Source organism: Hyperolius riggenbachi, chromosome 11 (assembly GCF_040937935.1).
Source record: "Hyperolius riggenbachi isolate aHypRig1 chromosome 11, aHypRig1.pri, whole genome shotgun sequence".
In the NCBI taxonomy this organism is placed as follows: Eukaryota; Metazoa; Chordata; class Amphibia; order Anura; family Hyperoliidae; genus Hyperolius; species Hyperolius riggenbachi.
In genome coordinates, this window is record NC_090656.1 from 211088135 (window position 1) to 211109466 (window position 21332).

Below are 21332 nucleotides of genomic sequence, written 5' to 3' on the forward strand. Positions count from 1 at the left end.
GGATGGTAAATATTTACATGGCTGCCGATCGGAGGGGTCCAGCGAGACCACCGTGGGACGGAGGAGGACAGGGGAAGTCTCGGTAGGATCCAGAGTACCCAGGGGTACTTTATTATTTTACAGGTTTTCTTTAAGAGTTAGGTATCACCAGGGAGACCAGTTAGTATTAGGCATCAGTAGAGGTAAGGTTCTGTGTGAGAACAGGGTTAGGTCGTAGTAACATATTAGTAATCTTTACCGCTATTTTACTGTCTAAATTAACTAGTAGAATATTGGTAATATTACCGATCTGCTATCTAAACAACATTTCCAACCTACGTCTGTACGCACAACAATGGTTGAGCAAGTATTATTCAGTTTAGTAAATCTCTGAAGAGGAGGCGGCTGGCATTGGGGGACGCTGTATACACTTTAGATCTTCACGGAGCACAACGCTAAATGATTGCTTTGAGGAAACGATCACCAGCGTGTGTGCGCGGCGATAGCTTGCCTGCGCAGAGCTCTCCGCAGACACCGCACTGCAGCCTACACCGCCGCTATGTATCCGAGCGTATTCCCATAATAATATTTGCATTGAACGGTCATCCAGGGCATTCAGTGACACCGGAGGTTAAGCCATATAATCAATAGCAGGGTCACGTAGATGCGAGCGTCGAAGGGAACGCCAAGCCCGCCGTCTTTGGGATGAGGCGACATATTAATCAAAGGCAAACCGGCCCCAGAAATTGGATCTGCTCCTTCAAGCAAAGAAAAGATATTTATTGTCCCATCTGATTAACAAACTCATTCTGGCCGTAATATGAAACATGATTGCCAATCTTGGCCGCGGAGATAAAGATTTGCCGCTGCGTGTCTGGGGCGCTTATTGCGTCTTGTCTGAGATGACTCTTTAACCTTGTGTGGGGCCGCGTGTCACCGCCGAACAGAGATCGCTTTTTGCGCCAACGAAAGTAAATGAGAACTCTGTGGGGAGAAGAAGGCTTAGCCGTCTCTCACATCCCAGCTCCGTACAACGTCTGATTCATGAACACACCGGGGAACATAGGAGCACCTGACCGGAACTATGTGCACACTATTAGAAGGCAGCAGAAAGCCCCTCCCTCCTGGGTCACATCAGACTATAGCTGGGGTTGCTGAAAAGGTGGCTGAGTAGCGGGTGTGTGATTATAATCATGTACATTTAGGCTGTTTTGCATTTCTTTAACAGATTAGTGTACATAGATATTGTTAAGTGGAAGCTGTAATCAAGAGTGTAGCTAGAAATCATGGAACCCCGTAGTAAAATTTTGATTGCCGCCCCCTAGTGTTGGGTGCTACCACTACGTGGCTACTCGTAATCAAAATTTTACCTCTTTCCGCCCACGGATATTAAAAATCTGTTGGCCCCCATACTACATGGAGGTGGTAAAATCGGTCAGTGATCAAAATTGGATGTGTGTATGCTCCCTTCAGCTGTGTTTTGCGAATGCAGCAGCATTCCCGCTATTCCGCTGGGGGGGCTTTTATCCTGGTGGCTGGGCCTGCTCCGCTGCGCACACTCTGGTAGCAAATCCGAAGGGGGCAATGGCCTGGGGGTCCCATCAAGAGGCAGGAATTACGAGGCCAGCATTTCGCATTGCTGCTGTACAAAATCATTTTTTGGCTTATGAAATCTTTATGGTATGCGTGACTAGGAGTGTGACGGGGGCGTGGAAAGGGGCGTGGCTTAAGTGTCCTGTTTTCTCATCTCAAAAAGTTGGGAGGTATGCAGCAGACGTGTCACACTGGGTGGCCCGCCGGCTGGTTCCATGCATCGGTCAGGCTCAGACATTATTTTTGGGAAAATCCGGGTCGTGCAAAGTCCATGTCCCTTCTATTTGTAATGCAGAATATGAGATGTGTGCAGAGAGCAGTGACCCGATCTGTCTGAGCGGGGATTACACGCGTATCTCCAGCCTGGAGACCAGGATTTCTGTGTAAGACGTGGGATTGCACTATTCTCCATGTGTGGCCGGCAAACATTACATTCCTGACCAGACAGACACATCATATGGATGAGGCAGAATCTCACCAGACTAAACTCACAGCTGCACAACGCCATCAGGAAGAGGAAATGGGAGGTTATGCACACACTAAAGTCTCTCTGAAAGAGGCACTGTAGTGATATATGGGGCAGCACAGTGGCACAGTTGTCAGCACTATTGCCTTGCAGCACTGGGTCCAGATTCATATCCCAGCCAGGGCACTCTCTGCATGGAGTTTGTATAGTATCCCGTGTATGTGTGGGTTTCCTCCGGGCACTCCAGTTTCCTCCCACACCCCAAAACATACAGATAAGTTAATTGACTTTCTTCTAAGTTGGCCCTGGACTACAATACATACACTACACGGTACATAGACATATGACTATGGTAGGGATAAGATTGTGAGCCCCTCTCAGGGTCAGTTAATGACAAGACAATATACTCTATAATTCGCTGCGGAAGATGTTGGTGGTATATAAATATCAAATAATATAGTAAATTATTCAGGATACCCACTTTTATTGGAATTGCTGTATGTTGGTATGTAGCCCCACCCTCACAGTAATGCTTAGCCTAGGCCAGGCATGAGCAAACTCAGCCCTCCAGCTGTTACGGAACTACAAGCCCCTCATCATTGCTGCGATCCCCTGTCAATTGTGACTGGTCCATTGGAGCGCAGTATTTCCTATTCATTTTGGAACTACAAGCCCCACAATGCATTTGCCTTTTTGAGTCATGACTGTGGCTGTCAGACTCCTGCAATGCATTGTGGGACTTGTAGTTCCTTAAAGGGAACCAGAGACGAACGTTCTCTAAAAAATGAAAAAAAGATGTTATACATACCGGGGCTTCCTCCAGCCCCATAATCCTGGATCGCTCCCACACCGCCGTCCTCCGCTTCCTGTATCCGCAGGTACTGGGTCCTGTCACTTCCGGCGGACGCGGCCAGTCTTCCGCATGCACAGGGGCTCCCTCCGGCTCTGTACGCATGCGCCTGCGCAGTACGGAGGGAGTGCACTGCGCTTGCGTTGACTGGCCCCGGTACCAGCGGACAGAGGCAGCGGAGGACAGCGGCGTGAGAGCGATCCAGGCTGATGGGGTTGGAGGAAGCCCCAGGTATGTATAACATCTTTTTCTCGTGGTCTCTGATTCTTTTTAACAGCTGGAGGGCCAAGTTTGCCCATGCCTGGTCTAGGCTGTTAAGCTAACTTCCCAGAGCATTTTGGCAGACCAGGTATATTTTGTACTAGTTTCACAACTCTCAGTAAGGCCCAGTACACACCAAAAACCTCCAGCAGATCTGCAAAACGCTCGAGGTTTTTGAAGCAGATTCTCAGAGGGATTCTAGGCATGTTTAGAGAGGTTTTCTAAACATAGCTAGCATTTTTTGGAGCGTTTTTGTGTAGCAGATTTCATATATTGTTACAGTAAGGCCCCATTCACACTTGCGCTTCGAGTCCGCAAGTGTCCGGGGGTCCGGATCCGGGGGCCGCAAAGAGACCGTACGGGTCTCTGCGGTGGCCACAAGGCCCCACAAGTTGCGGATCCGGAATGTATCAGTTCCGGCTACAATAAAGTAGCCGGAACTAGATACATTGCAGTGCCAGAAAGGCACCGCAAGCATGGGGGATACCGGCGTGTAGTCCGGGCCCCCCCAAGTGGCATAGGACCGGTGCTGGAAGCATCCGGTCATATTGCCAGTGTGATGGGAAACATCCGTTTCTCATTGCACAGCATAGGCCGCATGTTCGGGTCAGGATCCGGCCCGGGTCCGCAGCCGCACCGGGACGGACTGAAAAATAGCGCATGTTGGAAAAAAAGCCGGACCGTCCCGGAGCTGCGTTCCCGGATCGGATCCGGACGGCGCACAAGTGTGAATGGATACATTGATTGGCAATGTATCCGTTCACCATCCGCTCTGTACGGAGCGTTCCGGGTCCGGGGAAGCCGGACCTGGAACTCTAATGTGAACCGGGTCTAAAGCTGTTACTGAACAGCTTCTGTAACAGAAGCCTGGAAAACCGCTCTAATGTAGCGTTTTTCAGAGCGGTTTGAGCTTTTCCTATACTTTACAATGAGGCAGAAACACTTCTGCAAACTGCAGAAACGCTGCAGGAGCCACATTTGCGGTTTGCTAAAAGCCTCAAACCGCTGGTGTGCACCATCCCATTGAGATACATTAGCCAAGCGTTTTTACAGGCGGCAGCGGTTTTGAAACCGCTACCAAAAACGCTTGGTGTGCACCAGGCCTAAACCAACATTCTGCAGAGATCACCTGCCAGGACTAAAGATGTTGCCAAATGTGATAAATTTCAAAATGTTGATCAGAGACAGGAAATATTTTACAACACTGACTAAATAATCTATAAATGAACATTGTAAACAAACTATTTTCATTTTTACTACTGTTTTTACTACTTTAATATGCATAAATATGTTTTATGCTCCGCAGATCTCTGGCCCTGTATAGTACCGATAAAGTTTGCAGTTCTGCTATAAGCCCCTGATTGTCCTTGCTGGGCCCTGCAGAGTGACGTGTGCCCTTAGCGGAGGGGACGAGGACACTCACCACACCGTAGGCGATGTTGTCAGAGTAGGTTCTCATCTCAGGATACACGGTGACCAGATACCACCGGAAGGTTTTACACTGGAGCCTCTTCCTCAGGGCCTTTCTGTCTGAGATGTCACCAATGTCGATTCCCGGGTCCTGAGGAGACACAGAAAGGAGAGAAGGATTATTCCCAGCACAAGACACAAGACTACCTCACCTCACCCGAGAGAAGACTGCGCTGTAGTCAACACAAGACTACCACACCTCACCCGAGAGATGACCCCTCTGTAGTCAACATGAGACACAAGACTACTTCACCCGAGAGATGACTGCTCTGTAGTCAACATAAGACACAAGACTACCTCACCTCACCCGAGAGATGACCGCTCTGTAGTCAACGTAAGACATAAGACTACCTCATCTCACCTGAGAGAGGACTGCTCTGTAGTCAACATAAGACAACACACACCATACAATCTTGGTTGTTCAATCTTACCACTTTCATGTAGTATAAGAGCTTATCAAATCAATCATTCAAGGTATTTTCAATCTGTTGGCCCCTATACTACATAGATTTGGTAAATCTGTACAACCTAGATTGTATGGTGTTGCCTAGTACACACCATACAATTTTCTGTAAGATTTACCTGCCAAATAGATAATTTCCAACATGTTGGAAATAATCTATCTAACCATCTATCTATCTATCTGCTTAGCAATTAGGCATTGTTCTACTCAGCAGGAGATAACCAGAAGACAATGCACCAGAGATAATGACCAGTCTCTACCAGTACTTTACAGAAAATGATCTAATTACAGAAAATCTTATGCTGGGATTACATGTTACCGTATATACTCACATACAAGCCGCATATTTGACCCCCAAAAAGTGGGTCAAAGGTTGGGGGGTCGGCTTGTATGCAAGTCTGGTGCTGGTCCGAGCCCCCCGCACCCCCCCTTCCCGCTGGTACCGCTGCAATTACCTTACCCGGCGCCGCTTCTTCTATTCCCCTCCTGTCCGGCTCCATAATTCACAGCAGCGCTCTTCATGGCGGCTGCAGTAGAGTGAGAGAGCGGTTCCCACAGCAACCGCCGCTACAGGAAGCCGTGCTCTCCGCTGCTTCCTGTCTGATCACAGCAGCCGCCGTGAGGAGTGCTGCTGTCCTACGGAGCCGGAGAGGAGGGGAATAGAAGAAGCGGAGTCGGCTAAGGTAAAAGCAGCGGTGGCCGCGGGGGAGAGGGGAGGCAGGGGGCACTATACTAGCTATACTGGGCACTACCTAGCGATACTGGGGTACTATACTAGCGATACTGGGGCACTATACTAGCGATACTGGCCACTATACTAGCTATACTGGGCACTATACTAGCTATACTGGGGCACTATACTAGCTATACTGGGGCACTATACTAGCTATACTGGGCACTATACTAGCTATATTGGGGAACTTTACTAGCGATACTGGGCACTATACTAGCTATACTGGGCACTACCTAGCGATACTGGGGCACTATACTAGCGATACTGGGGCACTATACTAGCGATACTGGGGCACTATACTAGCGATACTGGGGCACTATACTAGCGATACTGGGGCACTATACTAGCGATACTGGGGCACTATACTAGCTATACTGGGCACTATACTAGCTATACTGGGGCACTATACTAGCTATACTGGGGCACTATACTAGCTATACTGGGGCACTATACTAGGGCACTATACTAGCGATACTGGGCACTATACTAGCTATTACTGGGGCACTATACTAGCGATACTGGGCACTATACTAGCTATACTGGGGCACTATACTAGCTATACTGGGCACTATACTAGCTATACTGGGCACTATAATAGCGATACTGGGCACTATACTAGCTATACTGGGGCACTATACTAGCTATACTGGGGCACTATACTAGGGCACTATACTAGCGATACTGGGCACTATACTAGCTATACTGGGGCACTATACTAGCTATTACTGGGGCACTATACTAGCGATACTGGGCACTATACTAGCTATACTGGGCACTATAATAGCGATACTGGGCACTATACTAGCTATACTGGGACACACTAGGGGAATAAGGCGGCCAGCATTTCCTACCCCCGGCTTATATGGGGGTCAATCATTTTTTACTGTTTTTTTAGGGAAAAGTGGGGGGTCGGCTTATATGCGAGTATGTACGGTACTTTTTTGCTAAGAATTGTTCCGATAGATGCCTTCGATGATAAAATTCCGACATGTCCGATGTTCCGCTCGATTCCTTTCCGCTCGATTTCTCATAGAAGTGAATGGATAAAATATAAGAAAAACGAGAGGAAGATAAGAGTATCGAGCAGAAAATCGAATGGCTAATAGATCGCGTCCAGAATCGAACATGAAAAACGTAAACGTGTAATCCCAGCATTACAGAAAATCTAACAGAAAATTGTATGGTGTGTACTACGCATTAATTTAACCTAGTGGACGTTTCCTTTAATTTCTAGTAGTACCAACTCGCTCTGAAACTTGTTCTTTATTTTATGAAGGCACAATTGTACCTTTCTGATGAATGAGATGACTACATCCATCCACAATGTTCCCCCAACCCCCCCCGGCAGATCACACCCGGACAGCAGGATTAGCATAACTAGCGGCAGATAATAATGATTTATTCAGCTTCACAATAGCGGCGTTTTATGCTTTTTCCAGAAACTTCTAATAGCGGCCGCTTTTCAGCCAATAACTGGAATCCTTTGTCTTGTTTCCATCTTTCTAATGGGTGAGAGAGATGGAATTAACGTTATGACAGGAGACGTCCAAATCGGTAGGCTTTCTTTGATGAATCGTTCAGTTTAGCTAAACGTTACGCACCCATTTCGAATTGTCGCCGTATTTGTCTTATCCCCGTGGAAGATGAATGCCTCGGCAGGCACGTCCTATGCTAATGTCCTCATTAAATGCACATTCTTTATGTTGTGCCTACATGCTGAGGCCGAGGAGAGAGAGATGGAAGCTAAGTGAGAAGAATGCACTCTATAGTTATCCACTGAGAGAGAGTTCCGAGGTTGTCACAGAGATAAGGGCAGGTGACTTCCATGGCACAGCTGGAGTTATGTTCTCCTCCGTCACTTGCGTAATTACAGTATACAAAGGTGAACAAGTAGAATGTCAACTTAGTTAGCTTAAACCCAACTCCAAGGAATCTTATTTTACACAAAACAAGGTCCTTGGGTCCCGTTCTCACACCTCCAAAGCTTATTAACCAGGGGCGTTGCTAGCCCAAAAGCATTGTGGCACGTGCCACAGATATATTCTGGGGTTCTCCAGACGTCCCCCAGGCAGAGAGCTGTGATTCTACTATAGAGCATGGTGGGAGTTGTGGTGCCTCAATGGGAGGCCCGAGGGAGCATGGGAGGCGGTCCACTCAATCATCCTTCCATGAGAAGGATCCCTGCAGGCTTTCTATACACTCACCAAATTACATCCCAACCCCCCCTCCGTCCCGCAGAGTTGCAAGCGGGCAGCAGGGGATTTGAAACTCACCTCGATCACTGATTTCGGCGTCATGTCTCTTTGGCAACAGGGCGTCGCATGGTGTGACGTGCCGGTGCCAGCGTGTAATATGCTGGCACGTCCTGATGTCATGTCTTGTGACGTCCTGTTGCCATGGAGTTGCAATGCCGGAATCGGTGATCGAGGTGAGTTTCAAATCCCCCACCGCCCACCCGCAACTCTGCAGGGACTCCAGGAAGGAGGGAGGGAGGGGGGGAGGAGAGTAAAAGTGCAAGCGCGCCGGATATGGCCCGTGGGCCGTAGTTTGCCCAGCGCTGATCTAGTGTGTATGGCAACCCCCGACACTTTCCATTCCGTTGGCAAGAGGTTCGGCCAGCCTAAGGGATTACTTAGCCTATCCATGTGGGGTCAGAGATCATGTGTGTACCTAATTTTCTATCCTAGGACAACCACTCCAAGTTTAATATTAAAGAGCACCTGTCTCTTGTAGTGGTCATTTTCCAACTGCCATCAGAGATCGCAATACCCCAAGAAGAGTGACTATAGGAGTCCACCATACCTCTTGTGGGATGTTCCAAGCCATGTAGACATGACTCTTAAACTCGTCCATCCAGACCTCAGCCACTCTCAGGGCGTTCCTGCGCACATGGGCCGTCAGGTCCTCTGTGTACGGCTTGTGGGCCCGTTCTATGTGGGCGATCCTTGAGCAAGGCAGGACCTCCACGCTTCCCCCGCACTGCCATACCTGGGAACAGAGAGAACATCCTGAGTACAGAGCACAGTCCGGCTCTCGCATAAGTAACTTTATTATTTCATATGACAAACTAGTAGATATATAAATGATAAAATATTCATATCTCTGTTCTCAAAGATATTAAAGGGGCACTACAGTGAAAAACTGTAAAATTTAAAATATGTGAATACATATACAAACAAGAAGTACATTTTTTCCAGAGTAAAGGGAGCCATAAATTACTTTTCTCCTATGTTGCTGTCACTTACAGTAGGCAGTAGAAATCTCACAGAAGTGACAGGTTTTGAACTAGTCCATCTCTTCATAGGGGATTCTCAACAAGGCTTTTATTCTTTATAAAAATATTCCCTAAAAATAATTTAAACAATGATGCTGGCCAGCTTCCCTGTTCCCTACACAGTTTATTGGCAGTTGGACAGAGCAACTGTCATTCACTAAGTGCGTTTGAAAATAAATACTGTATATCCCTCAGAATCCCCTATAAAGATATGGACTAGCCCAAAACCTTTTCGCTTCTGTCAGATTTCTACTACCTGCTGTAAGTGACAGCAACATAGGAGAAAAGTCATGTATTGCTCACTTTACTCTGGAAAAAAATGTACTTCTTATTTGTATATGTTTGCACATATTTTAAATTTTACAGTTTTTCGCTGTAGTGCCCCTTTAAGCCTGTCACAGATGAAAAAATTATGCTTTATATTGTCAATGCCCAACGCCAAAAAGTTTGTTCAAGTTTTAAAGTGGAGTGAACTCTTGCACATGACAGAAGAAAAGCATAGAGAAATGTAATCTGTATTTAGAGAGTTTAGCCTGTCTAATACCGCCTCATCTGTGACTAATCACCAATGTAATTTGATCTCTCCCTTGTGTCAGCTCAGGAATCTTGGCAGTCCTCAGCAGAGCAGCTCATTTGTAAACACAGGATGTTAACCCTATGTCTGCTTCCATGAAAGTAGGATGTAGACACACTGCAGATTTATTGAAGGATTTCTATTAGTTGTAACAAAACGAAAATCATTACATTACTGACAGATTTTGGACTAGCCCATTTTCTCATGGAGGGTTCTCAGGCTTTTCTTTATTTTCAAAAGCACTTAGTGAATGGCCGTTGCTCCGTCCAACTGCCAAAAAAGTGTACGGGGAGCAGGCAGGCTGGCCAGCATCTTTGTATTAATCTTTTTCAGAGAGTGTCTTTATATAGAATAAAGACCATGCTGAGAATCCCCTATGGAGAGATGGACTAGCCCAAAACTTGTCAGTAATGTAATGTTGCTGTCACTTACAGTTGGAGAGAAGTGATCTATTGCTCATTTTACTCAGGAAGAAATGTACTTTCCTTTTTGTATGTGTTTTTTCAATTTTAAGATTTTTGCGGCAGTTCCTCTTTAAAGGTTATTATGCTGTTGCTTATCTTTTAGAGCAGTGAGGACAGTCGAGATGGTTAATAAGAAGGAAATAATGACTTGCATGCAAGTTGTATGCAGTGGATAGTGCTTAGATACACTTGAGATCTTACTGCGGTCTGCATCCCCATCTGGTAGCGTTTCACTCTCTTCTTGTTCTGACAGTGAGTGGATAAAGCTTTCCAACAAGAACAAAAGCAGCAATAAATAACGCCTTTTTTAGGTGGGGAAGAGCTCAGATTTGACTGCAGTTTGTTTCCATGTGGGCAGCTGTTCCTCACTTCCTTTGTTCAGAGGAATCAGGTTATTTTCTTCATTGGCGACAGAGGCCTGGAAACCACCAAGAATCACTGCAACGCTATAAAATCACTGCAGTACTCCGTGCAGCCATTCCTAGGGCGATTGTGCTTACGTTTCCTGGCGATTTGAATCGCTTGTTAGATCCGAAGAGGTCATGGGTGCTTCTCTAAGACCAATCAGAGAGGTGCCTGTGACCTCTTCTGCTAGGGGGCGGGGCTACAGATGGAAGCAGGTTATTGAAACGCTGAGTAAGTATAAATAACTTTATTTATTTAAATTAAAAAAAATGCTCAACCCCCAAAATTACTGAAAAATCGCCTTTCAAAGTGGTTTTGCAGCGCTACTACACGCAGCACTGAGCGCAAACACACTCAAAATGTTGCATGCCCTGCGATTGCGATTAACTCTAATCACAATCGCCCTAGTGGGTTTAGTCCTATTTAGATACACTGGCAAAGTGGTTTTTTTTTTGAATAGCTGTCAACTATTGGCGATCCCAAATACTGCCAGAAACCCCCTAGTGGGTCCCAGCCCAGAGACAGCAGCAAAGAAAACATTGTTTTCCTCTTTTGCAACGGAGAAGAATTAGGACGTCTTTCAAGCTCTTACTGTGGTCTGTTACTTGCAATGCTAAGAACACCAGGTCCAAGTGGGAGCCAATGGGGTCGTGAGTAGTTGATAAGTTGGTGAGTTTTCCCAATAAAAATAAGAGTCATGACTTTGGAGGAGCTTCTGAGTTTGTGTTTCCTATGAAACTGAGGCTTTACACCAGCAGGCCCGGCAGGAGGAGTTTACTCACCCTTGTTGCTGCCTCTGGCTGCTGCATTCAATAACTGCGATAATTCCTGTTTCATAGCCGGAAGGAGGAAGTATCGGTGTGATGTGGAACTGGATGTGGATCGCAGTGGCCAGAGGTGGCGATAAGGGTGAGTAAACCGCTCCTACCGCGGCTCGCTGGTTTAAACCTTCCATTTCATACAAAACTCGAAACGAAACGTTAGAAGTTCATCCCTAAAAGACATTCTAGCCCCTTTTTGGGGTATATGATTTTTTTTGATTATTTTATTTATTACCTGGAGTTAGAGGAACTAATCTTTTTATTTGGCTATTATGCATTCAAAAAAACCTACAAAATAAGAAAGGTGATACTGGAGAGTCCCACTACATACATTCTTCCTTCTGTGTGTTTTTTATCACAATACAGGATACAGCCTCCCTCACAGTGCTGCTGAGAGGACTCCTTACTGGTGGTCATACCCAACGGCCAAGACACATCATTGGTGGGACTAGGAATGGAGGTAGGGAGGAGCGTGAGCAGCTCCAGTGCCAGCCACAAGGTGGCACCATTCACCGGGCCGCCATCCACCGAGCCATTATATAGTACACAGCACTCAACCACTGGGGAAACAAGTGATGGGGATATTGCATACTATAGGGAATAGTGAGGAGTCTACAAGTCTGAGGTTGCAATGCAGCTACCCTTCAATGAGTACCTGTAGTGAAAAGAACATATCACTTTATGACTTAGTCAGTGTTTGCCTATTCTTAAATCTTTTATCAAAGGTGGCGACATCTATAGTCGTGTCAGGTGTGACTCGGCGGAAGGTTAACTTACTGAGAGTTCCAAAGCCAGTACAAATAATACCTGGTCTCCCAGAATGCTCTTGGAGAAGAATTTTGCTAGCTAAACAGCCTAGGCTAAGCATCACTGGGGAAGTGGGGCTACATACCAACATGCAGCAATATATGGAGATAAAGGAAGTGTTTCTGATGCGGAAAGCAGGATAATTAATGTAAAAGTGGATATCCTGAATAATTTACTGCATACTACTATGTCATCACAGGGCCTCTTTAACCCTCCTGGCGGTCTATTGAAAACCGCAAGGGGGCAACGCAGCAGTTTTAATAAAAAAAATTTTTTTAATCATGTTGCGAGCATAAGGCTCGCTACATGATGGCCGCTGTGCAGCAGCATGCCCCCACCCGCTTCAATCTGCGTTCAAAGAACGGGATTTCTTTGAACACGATTTCCTGGAGGGCTTCCCCGTCACCATGGCGACGGGCAGGATGACGTCATCGACGTCAGAGGGAGTCCCGATCCACACTTCAGCGCTGCCTGGCACTGATTGGCCAGGCAGCGCTTGGGGTCTGGGGGGGGGTGTTGCGGCACGGCGCGGCGGCGAATCAGCGGGTAGCGGCAATCGCAGTGCACACGCAGCTAGCAAAGTGCTAGCTGCGTGTAGCAAAAAAAAAAAAATAAATCATGCAAATCGGCCCAGCAAGGCCTGAGAAATCCTCCTGCGCGGGTTACCACCAGGAGGATTAAAGGAAACCTGAAGCTAGTTAAATTATTTAACTTCTTGCTGACCTCTCCACGCCAAAATTGCAGGGGATCACACGTGCCAATGAGCGCCGCATCCCCGCTTGAATGATGAAGCTCCGCTCCGTTATCAGCCTCCCCGCGGCGATCGCCTCTAGGAGACTGTTAGACGACGAAACCACCGTCTATTTACAATGTGCAGTGCTGAGACCTATGGCAGTGCTGTACTGGGGAGGCACAGGAGCGATCGGCTGTCATAGGCTGATGCCGACTGCTGTCATTGGCTGGCAGGGGAGGGAGGAGAAAAATAGCCAATTTTATTTAAAAAATAATGGTTAATAAATGAACAAAAAACAATAACTTCCTTCAGCGATCAGAGCCCACCAACGGAAAGCTTTCTGTTTGTGGGCAGAGAAAATGGGAGGATCACTCGTGTGCTCAGTTGTACGACCCTGCAGTGAGCACTTAAAGCTTCAGTGGCCTGATTTTTTTAAAAAAAAGCCTGGTCACTGGGGGTTGGTATAGCCTGTGGTCCTTCAGTGGTTAAAATAAACACATGATGTACTTGCAAATAAATATTACATACCTACGTCGCCGTCAGTTCCTCTCAGAAGCTCACTTTTCTTATAACAATCCCTTCCAGTTCATCAGTTGTCCTTTCAGTTATAACTAACAGCAACTGATATATAACTGGCAGCAACTGATCTAGAACTCTCAGCAAAATATATATATTTCAATTCTGACAAAATCTTGTCAGAACTGGAAATGGTGTGATGAAATGACGGCGAGGTAAGTATGTAATATTTATTTCCAAGTACATTTTGTTTATTTTATATACATTTTCTCAGTTCAGGTTCCCCTTTAAGGCAACACAGACTGTTCTTATTCCAGACCTTTCCTGCAAGTCAAGTTTGTTTCCATCGGAAATAAAACCTCCCATAGCGTGGGATGAATGCCTTGCCTGAGCTGGATTCCGGCAAGCGGCACATGCCTGGCACAGAAAAGCCATTCTGATAATGGATGGTGCGCGGTCACCCTGCCGTAGCGCGGCCAGGATGGAGCTATCGAAGGATTTAATGACAAATATTGATCTGTGCCAGAGATGAAAATCCTATTTAATTCAGTGAGCCGTGCCTGTGTCCCCTCGCTACGCATTACAATACAAAGGGAACAAATTACACCTTGATTACCATCTGTTACGTCAATTATCCTTTCCTCTGGCTGAGCGCCGACGACGAGCACGCAAGCGCCATTCTGTCATTACAAGGTGCATCGGACACGAAAATAAGTGCGCTACAAAAGACTTTCATTGCGTCCTTTCTATGGAGCGGCGGCTATAGAATCTGCGACCGCCAGACAGGAATCGTTTTATGTGCCTGGCGATTGCACAGGACGTTATTGCAATACATTAGCCTAAAGGGTAGACGCTAGACACAAGGTTAGGTAAAAATCTCAGGCCCCATTCACACTTAGAAATGCAAAACGCCAGAGATTTTTTCCGGTGTTTTGCTGGAGTGATTTCACGCGGAAAAAAATCACTGAACAGTGTGGCGATTTTGCCGCGATCATGTTTAGTGCTTCTATAGCACTGAAACGCGATCGCCGGGAAATCACCTGAAAATGGTGCAGGCGACGCTTTTGCGATTCGTGTTTTTGCCCGTTTTTGGGCGATTAGCGGAAATCGCCCAAGTAAGAATGGGCCCATAGGGTTTCATTACACTAGCGTTTTTAAAAAGCGCTAGCGTTTGAGCGTTTTGCTGAAATCGCGGCAAAACACTCTAGTGTGAATGGGGCTTAAAGGGAGTTGTAACAGCCAAATATTAAAAACAAAAAAAAATGAAAAAAATTGTCTCAAAAATATGTTAAAGGTCAACTGAAGTGAGAATAATATGGAGGCTGCCATATTTATTTCCTTTTAAAGGGAACCTAAACTGAGAAGTACATGTATTTTTCCTTTTAAAGGAGAACTGAAGAGAGGTATATGGAGGCTGCCATGTTTATTTCCTTTTACTCAATACCAGTTGCCTGGCAGCCCTGCTGATCCTCTGCCTCTAATACTATTAGCCATAGGCCCTGAACAAGCATGCAGCAGATCAGGTGTTTCAGACTTTAAAGTCAGATCTGACAAGACTAGCTGCATGCTTGTTTCTGGTGTTATTCAGATACTACTGCAGAGAAATAGACCAGCAGGGCTGCCAGGCAACTGGTATTAATTAAAAGGAAAGAAATATGGCAGCCTCCGTATACCTCTTACTTCGGTGGACACTTGTCTCAAGGCTATTCCCTTATAAACAGTGCCAGTTGCCTGGCTGTCATGCTGAGCGTTTGGCTTTAGTTGTTTATGAGACACACACCTGCAACAAGCATGCAGCCAGCGGAGTCAGAGCAGAGTCACCGCATCTGATCTGCTGCTCATTCTGGGATAGTGACTTCTAGTATTACAGGCAGAGCATCAGCAGAGAAGTCAGGTGAAAATCAGTAACAGCTGACCAACATATGCGGCAGAGAAACAAACAGCCTCAGGGCAGCAATGTAAAGTATCTCCGTGTAATACAGATGTGTACCAGAGCCGAAGCTCGAGTACAAAATTAGATCCTTACCTAAAGAGAGGGAAGCCTCAGGATCCTTTTGAGGCTTCCCTCCCTTCTCTGATGTCCCCCGTTGCTGAGCTCGGCCCCCCAGAAGATTAGTGACAAAACATCGGGGCCGCTCTTCTTCCTCCAGCGTGGCAGCGCAATAGCCGACCAAGCCTGCATGAGCAGTAAGCCAGGGCCACGGGCTGTGTGGTACGGTACATGTGCAAGCGCACTTCAGGAAGGGAGGCTGCACTCGACAACACAACGGAGTAGCTCAATAGGATCCTGAGGCATCCCTTTCTTAAAGGGGTTCTCTGGTATGTTTAAAAAAAGCTAAACCGGACACTTACCTGGGGCTTCTATCGGCCCCCTGCAGCTGTAATATCCCGCGCCGTCCTCCTCCGATGCTCCGTTCCCCGCCGCCGGTAACCTGCTAATTATTTGTCTAACTAGACTAATAGTACTGTGGCGTGCTCGCTCCCACGTGTCATCGGGAGCTTACTGCGCAGGCGCAGTACAAGAAAACTTCATACTGCTCCTGCACAGTAAGCTCTCGATGACGCGAGACCAGTTAGACGAATAATTAGCAGATAACCGGCGGCGGGGAACGGAGCATCGGAGGAGGACAGCGCGGGACATTACAGCTGCAGGAGGCCGATAGAAGCCCCAGGCAAGTGTCAGTTCTAGATTTTTTAAACATACCAGAGAACCCCTTTTAAAGAGAACCTGAACTGAAAATAAAAAGTCAAAATAACCATACACAGGTCATACTTACCTCCCGTGTAATCTACTCCTCAATCTCTTTCTCCTCTCATGCGTCCCATTTGTCCACTGTGATAAATGGAATTTTCCGTCCTCCATTTAAAAAATGGCCATTACCCCATAACAGCTTCCTGGTCAGTACGCTGTTAAACTAATATCCCCCACTTGAGCCATAGGGAAACATGGACATTACCTTGCACATTCAGTTGTAACTGACAGCTGCTGATAAATAACTGACAGCAACTGGTATGTTTCAGTTCTGACATAATATTGTCAGAACTGGAAGTGATCACTGTGAGAAGAAAATGGTGAGCTTCTGAGAGGAACTGACGGTGAGGTTAGTATGTAATATTCATTTGCAGCTTAAATAATTTTCCTCGCTTCAGGTTCCCTTTAAGGTATGTATCCGATTTTGATCCCAAGCTTCCCAAACTATGAGAGATTTTTTTTCCCAAAGAAAAGTAGAGATGCACTTTAACCTTCCCAGCGGTGGATTTCTGCACAATTTTTGTACCGAAAGTGGTACCATTTTTTTTTCTACTTTATATTCTAAGCAGTTTTGCGGACCACTTGCAAGTTGCACTCTTGCAAGCTGTCCACAAGCATGTGCCCAATATAAAAATAGCTCTTTTTTATTTGTAAACATTTTTTAATAAAAAATATTTTCATTTGTTACTCTATTATTTGCTGCTATGGGTAGTAGTGCTGCCCCTTTTAATTTTTTTTTTTTTACACTTAGAATTTTTTTATATTGGATCCAATACAGATGTTTGTATTGAATCCAGTACACAAAATTTGAATTGGCCGCCTGATGTGATGATGCTGTGTGCGTCCAACACCACCGTTTCTAGCTTTTCTTTTTTTATGTAAAGGTTGAGTTAGGCTCGTCCTTAATGCTAGGGAAGTTAAAGAAGATCTTTAACCTCCCTGGCGGGCTATGCCGCGCAGGGGGATTTCTCAGGCCCTGCTGGGCCGATTTTGATATTTTTTTTTTGCAGCACGCAGCTAGCACTTTGCTAGCTGCGTGTGCCCTCTGATCGCCGCCGCTCTGCGCCGATTGCCCGCCGCGCCGTGCCGCCCCAATGCCAGGCAGCGCTGAGGGGTAGATCGGGTCTCCCAATGACGTCACGACATCGATGACGTCATGACGCCCGTCGCCATGGCGACGGGGGAAGCCCTCCAGGCAATCCCGTTCTTTGAACGGGATTTCCTGATCGGAGATCGTCAGAGGAGATCGAAGAGGGCGGGGGGATGCCGCTGCACAGCGGCTATCATGTAGCGAGCCCTGGGCTCGCTACATGATTTTAAAAAAATAGACCGCCAGGGGGGTTAACCCAGGATTGAACTTAATTTTCTTGTTGTTTCTTCTTGTCGGCCAGCAGTAAAGATGATAACCTGCAGGCTCATGGTAGATTAAACAAACATAAACAAATGACACGACGAATAGCAATAATTTCTTGATCTTCTTTCTACTTGTTTAACTTCTTACTTTGAGATGTATTTATTTTTTCTTTCGGTAAAGCCCTTCTTCAAGACAGAGCTCTCTGCCTGAGACTGGCACAAGAGCACAGGATGACGAGGGAACACTTTGTTTCTAGTGCGTCTGAAACATTTTTAGAATGCCTCAAATTGCCAGATATTATTTGTTTGGAACATGTTCCTACCTTGTCGCTCTTCAAACATAAAGCGCCTGGCAATTCTGTCTCCATTAGTGGCTGCTATCCAAGCGGGAGATGCTGCAAGAGCTTTACTGCTAATTAGACGACAATATCGGATAGCTTCCACCAACTTCTAAAAACTTTTAAAGTCAAACTCAGCTAAAAAAAGACTTTAAAGGGACTCCGAGCACCTCTCATGGGCATGCCTTTAAAGGGATACTGTAGGGGGGTCAGGGGAAAATGAGTTGAAGTTACCCGGGGCTTCTAACGGTCCCCCGCAGACATCCTGTGCCCGCACAGCCACTCACCGATGCTCCGGCCCCGCCTCCGGTTCACTTCTGGAATTTCAGACTTTAAAGTCTGAAAATCATTGCGCCTGCGGTGCCGTGTCCTCGCTTCCCCTGATGTTACCAGAAGCGACCATACTGGTCCTGCGCAGTACGCTCATGGTGACATCAGCGGGAGTGAGGTCACAGCAATGCAGACGCAGTGGTTTTCAGACTTTAAAGTCTGAAATTCCAGAAGTGAACCGGAGGCGGGGCCGGAGCATCGGTGAGTGGCTGCGCGGGCACAGGATGTCTGCCGGGGACCATTAGAAGCCCCGGGTAACTTCAACTCATTTTCCCCTGACCCCCCTACAGTGTCCCTTTAAGACAGACGACTTCCAACAAAGTCGTAGTATGACCCCTCTGGAGGAGCCTCTTGCAATGGCCAAGCATGTCACTTCCTCTTCCTGCTTCATTCAGTGATGCACTTCTCTAACAGAGAAGACAGGGGTGACCCGGAAGTTATAACATAGCCAAGATGGCAGCCGCGATATTGAAATTGAACTAAAACTATTTGGTGTAGAACGGCGATTCATGCATCAAATGAAAGAGGAGAGCACAAGCTACAGACAGGTATGCATCTTTAAGTACTTTGCAGTGCTAGTCGGAGTCTTAAAGGCATGCCCATGAGAGGTGCTCGGAGTCCCTTTAAATAAAAATATCATTATTAAAATAAAAATGTGGGGCCATGGTGGTAAGGGATGGTCAGAAATGTCAATTTCCGACAATGCCAATTACCGATTCCTTGGATTTATGATTGATTTTTGAGTTCCGATTAGCTAGTAGTAGTAGACTGGTTCTGTAATTGGTCTGAAATTACCAAGTTGCTGTAATGCGGTATTCCCACCAAAATCCGATTTCCGAGTTATATCCGAATTCCAAGGGGTACTTTTTTCCTGTCATTTTTTTAGCAGTCTCTGATTGGCCAAATACCTCCGAGTTTTATGACTGGTCTGAAATTACAGAGATGTGGTAATGCGGTATTTCCTCCGAAATCCAATTTCCGAGTTCTGATTTCCGATCGGAAATGCAGAAATTTGATGGCCAAGCATAGCGGATGCCAGGCACTGGTCCTGTAGCTTTGCCTCCATCCAGTAGGTGGCTTGTGTCACTGAAAGCATCAGTGGTACTGGGTGTGGGCATGAATGGTCATTACGTCCCATTCATGGACCATGTCACACACACACAGTCCCAGAAACAGCAGGCAGGAACTGGCAGGGGCACAGCTAGAAAGCATGAGGCCCCATAGCAAAATTTTGATTGCCCCCCACCCCCAAAAATATATATAAGGTGCTTTTGTGATGCACACACAGTTTTAGTTGGCCTTTGTTTTTGGTAGTCAGATGTGCGTGCCCCCATTACAGGCAGCCGGATGTGCGTGCCCCCGGTACAGGCAGCCGGATGTGCGTGCCCCCGGTACAGGCAGCCGGATGTGCGTGCCCCCCGGTACAGGCAGCCGGATGTGCGTGCCCCCCGGTACAGGCAGCCGGATGTGCTTGCCCCCGGTACAGGCAGCCGGATGTGCGTGCCCCCCAGTATAGGTAGTCAGATGTGCATGCCCCCCAGTATAGGTAGTCAGATGTGCATGCCCCCAGTACAGGCAGCCGAGTGTGCATGCCCCCCAGTATAGGTAGTCAGATGTGCATGCCCCCAGTACAGGCAGCCAAATGTGCATACTCAGAGAATAGGTAGCCAGATGTGCCCTCTAATTTAGGTAGCCTAAAAATCCCCCCAGTATAGGTACCCAAGAGGAGGCGGAGTACAATGTTGGGGAGAGGGAGGGGTTAGTAAAAAAAACAAAACTTTAAAACGTGCACAGGTGATATCTTGTGGAGAACAAAACATTTTAAAAATATATAAATTCCTATTACTATACCCATCGCTTGCCCAATTCAATGACAATGACAACTGTGGCTGGATTGTGCACTGGTTAAGGGCTCTACCTCTGACACAGGAGACCTGGGTTCGAATCTCGGCTCTGTCTGTTCAGTAAGCCAGCACCTATTCAGTAGGAGACCTTGGGCAAGACTCCCTAACACTGCTACTGCCTATAGAGTGCCCCCTAGTGGCCGCAGCTCTGGCGCTTTGAGTCCGCCAGGAGAAAAGCGCAATATAAATGTTCTGTGTGTTTCATTCAATATGGTCTACCTGCAGTAAGGAGATTGATGAGTTGCTAATACCAAGTCCATGCTTACTTTAAGCTTAAAGCAAATGTACACAGCTTCAAGTGGATCTGAGATAAACTTTTACTCATTGCAGAATTGTGTTCCTTACATATAATTTCTAGGACATTCCTCAAGCCAAATACTTTTTTTGTATTGTTTTAATACTCTAATTCCCTATAAACTAAACAAGCCTCGCTCACAGCTTCTCCAGTGCCTTGGCATTTTCAGACAGTAGCAATAGCTTATGGGAGCCCAGTCTGGGCAGGAGGAGGGGAGGGGGGGGGGGTGTTACTAGCCATTGATTTCAGAGGCAGAGGGGACTGAATTTACACACAGGTAAGCTGATAGCATCTCCAGCCCTCAGCCTGTGACAATGTGACAAACAGAACATGGCTGCCCTCATTGTATCACGGGAATAAATAATCATAAACTGTTGAAGCTGTTTGCAGCTAGATTTGCTGTGTAGACTATCTAAACTTTAGATAAGATATATAGACAAGTTACTTGTTATAGTTACTTTTTCATCTCGGATCCGCTTTAAAAATGGACAGATCCATTTCTGAGTGCATACAATTAACATACAATTTGCATGAACTCAGAATAATTAGCATCTCATTGACCATCCCTAGAGGGGAGGAGTGAGTCATCAGACTGCGTCAGGGAAAGGAGGCGGGCCCTGATCTGCTGACAGTTAGACGTGACCAGCATAGATATCTGTTTTCAGAATCACATTACAAGTACTGAGTGTATCCCTTTCCTGCCCGCTCTCCATATCCTCTACACGCATGGCAGGCGGCCCATGCCACAGATGGCTGCTGGGTAGAAGCTGGAGCCCTGGCCAGAAAACTCTGCTGTGCCAGACAGATTGTACAGAGACTGTAGCAGCACTGCAGAGAAACACACAACTGCAGCATAATGTATCCCGGCCTCCAGATGGAAACATGTGCTTCAATTCTCAGTGATTTACTGCGAAAAAATATAACATTTAAAATACATGTAAAGACATACAA

At 46.5% G+C, this 21332-nt stretch overlaps 1 protein-coding gene across 2 annotated transcripts in view; it reads right to left on the reverse strand.

Moving 5' to 3' along the window:
• The window catches only part of GALNT18 (polypeptide N-acetylgalactosaminyltransferase 18), a 485929-nt gene that overhangs the window by 37199 nt on the left and 427398 nt on the right, over positions 1 to 21332 (reverse strand). For both annotated transcript variants that reach the window (XM_068260107.1, XM_068260108.1), the window contains exons 7-8: positions 8618 to 8803; positions 4573 to 4710 (exon numbers count right to left, since the gene is read on the reverse strand). In XM_068260107.1, the coding sequence (XP_068116208.1) occupies positions 4573 to 4710; positions 8618 to 8803 (324 nt within the window). The remainder of the gene's footprint in view (positions 1 to 4572; positions 4711 to 8617; positions 8804 to 21332) is intronic.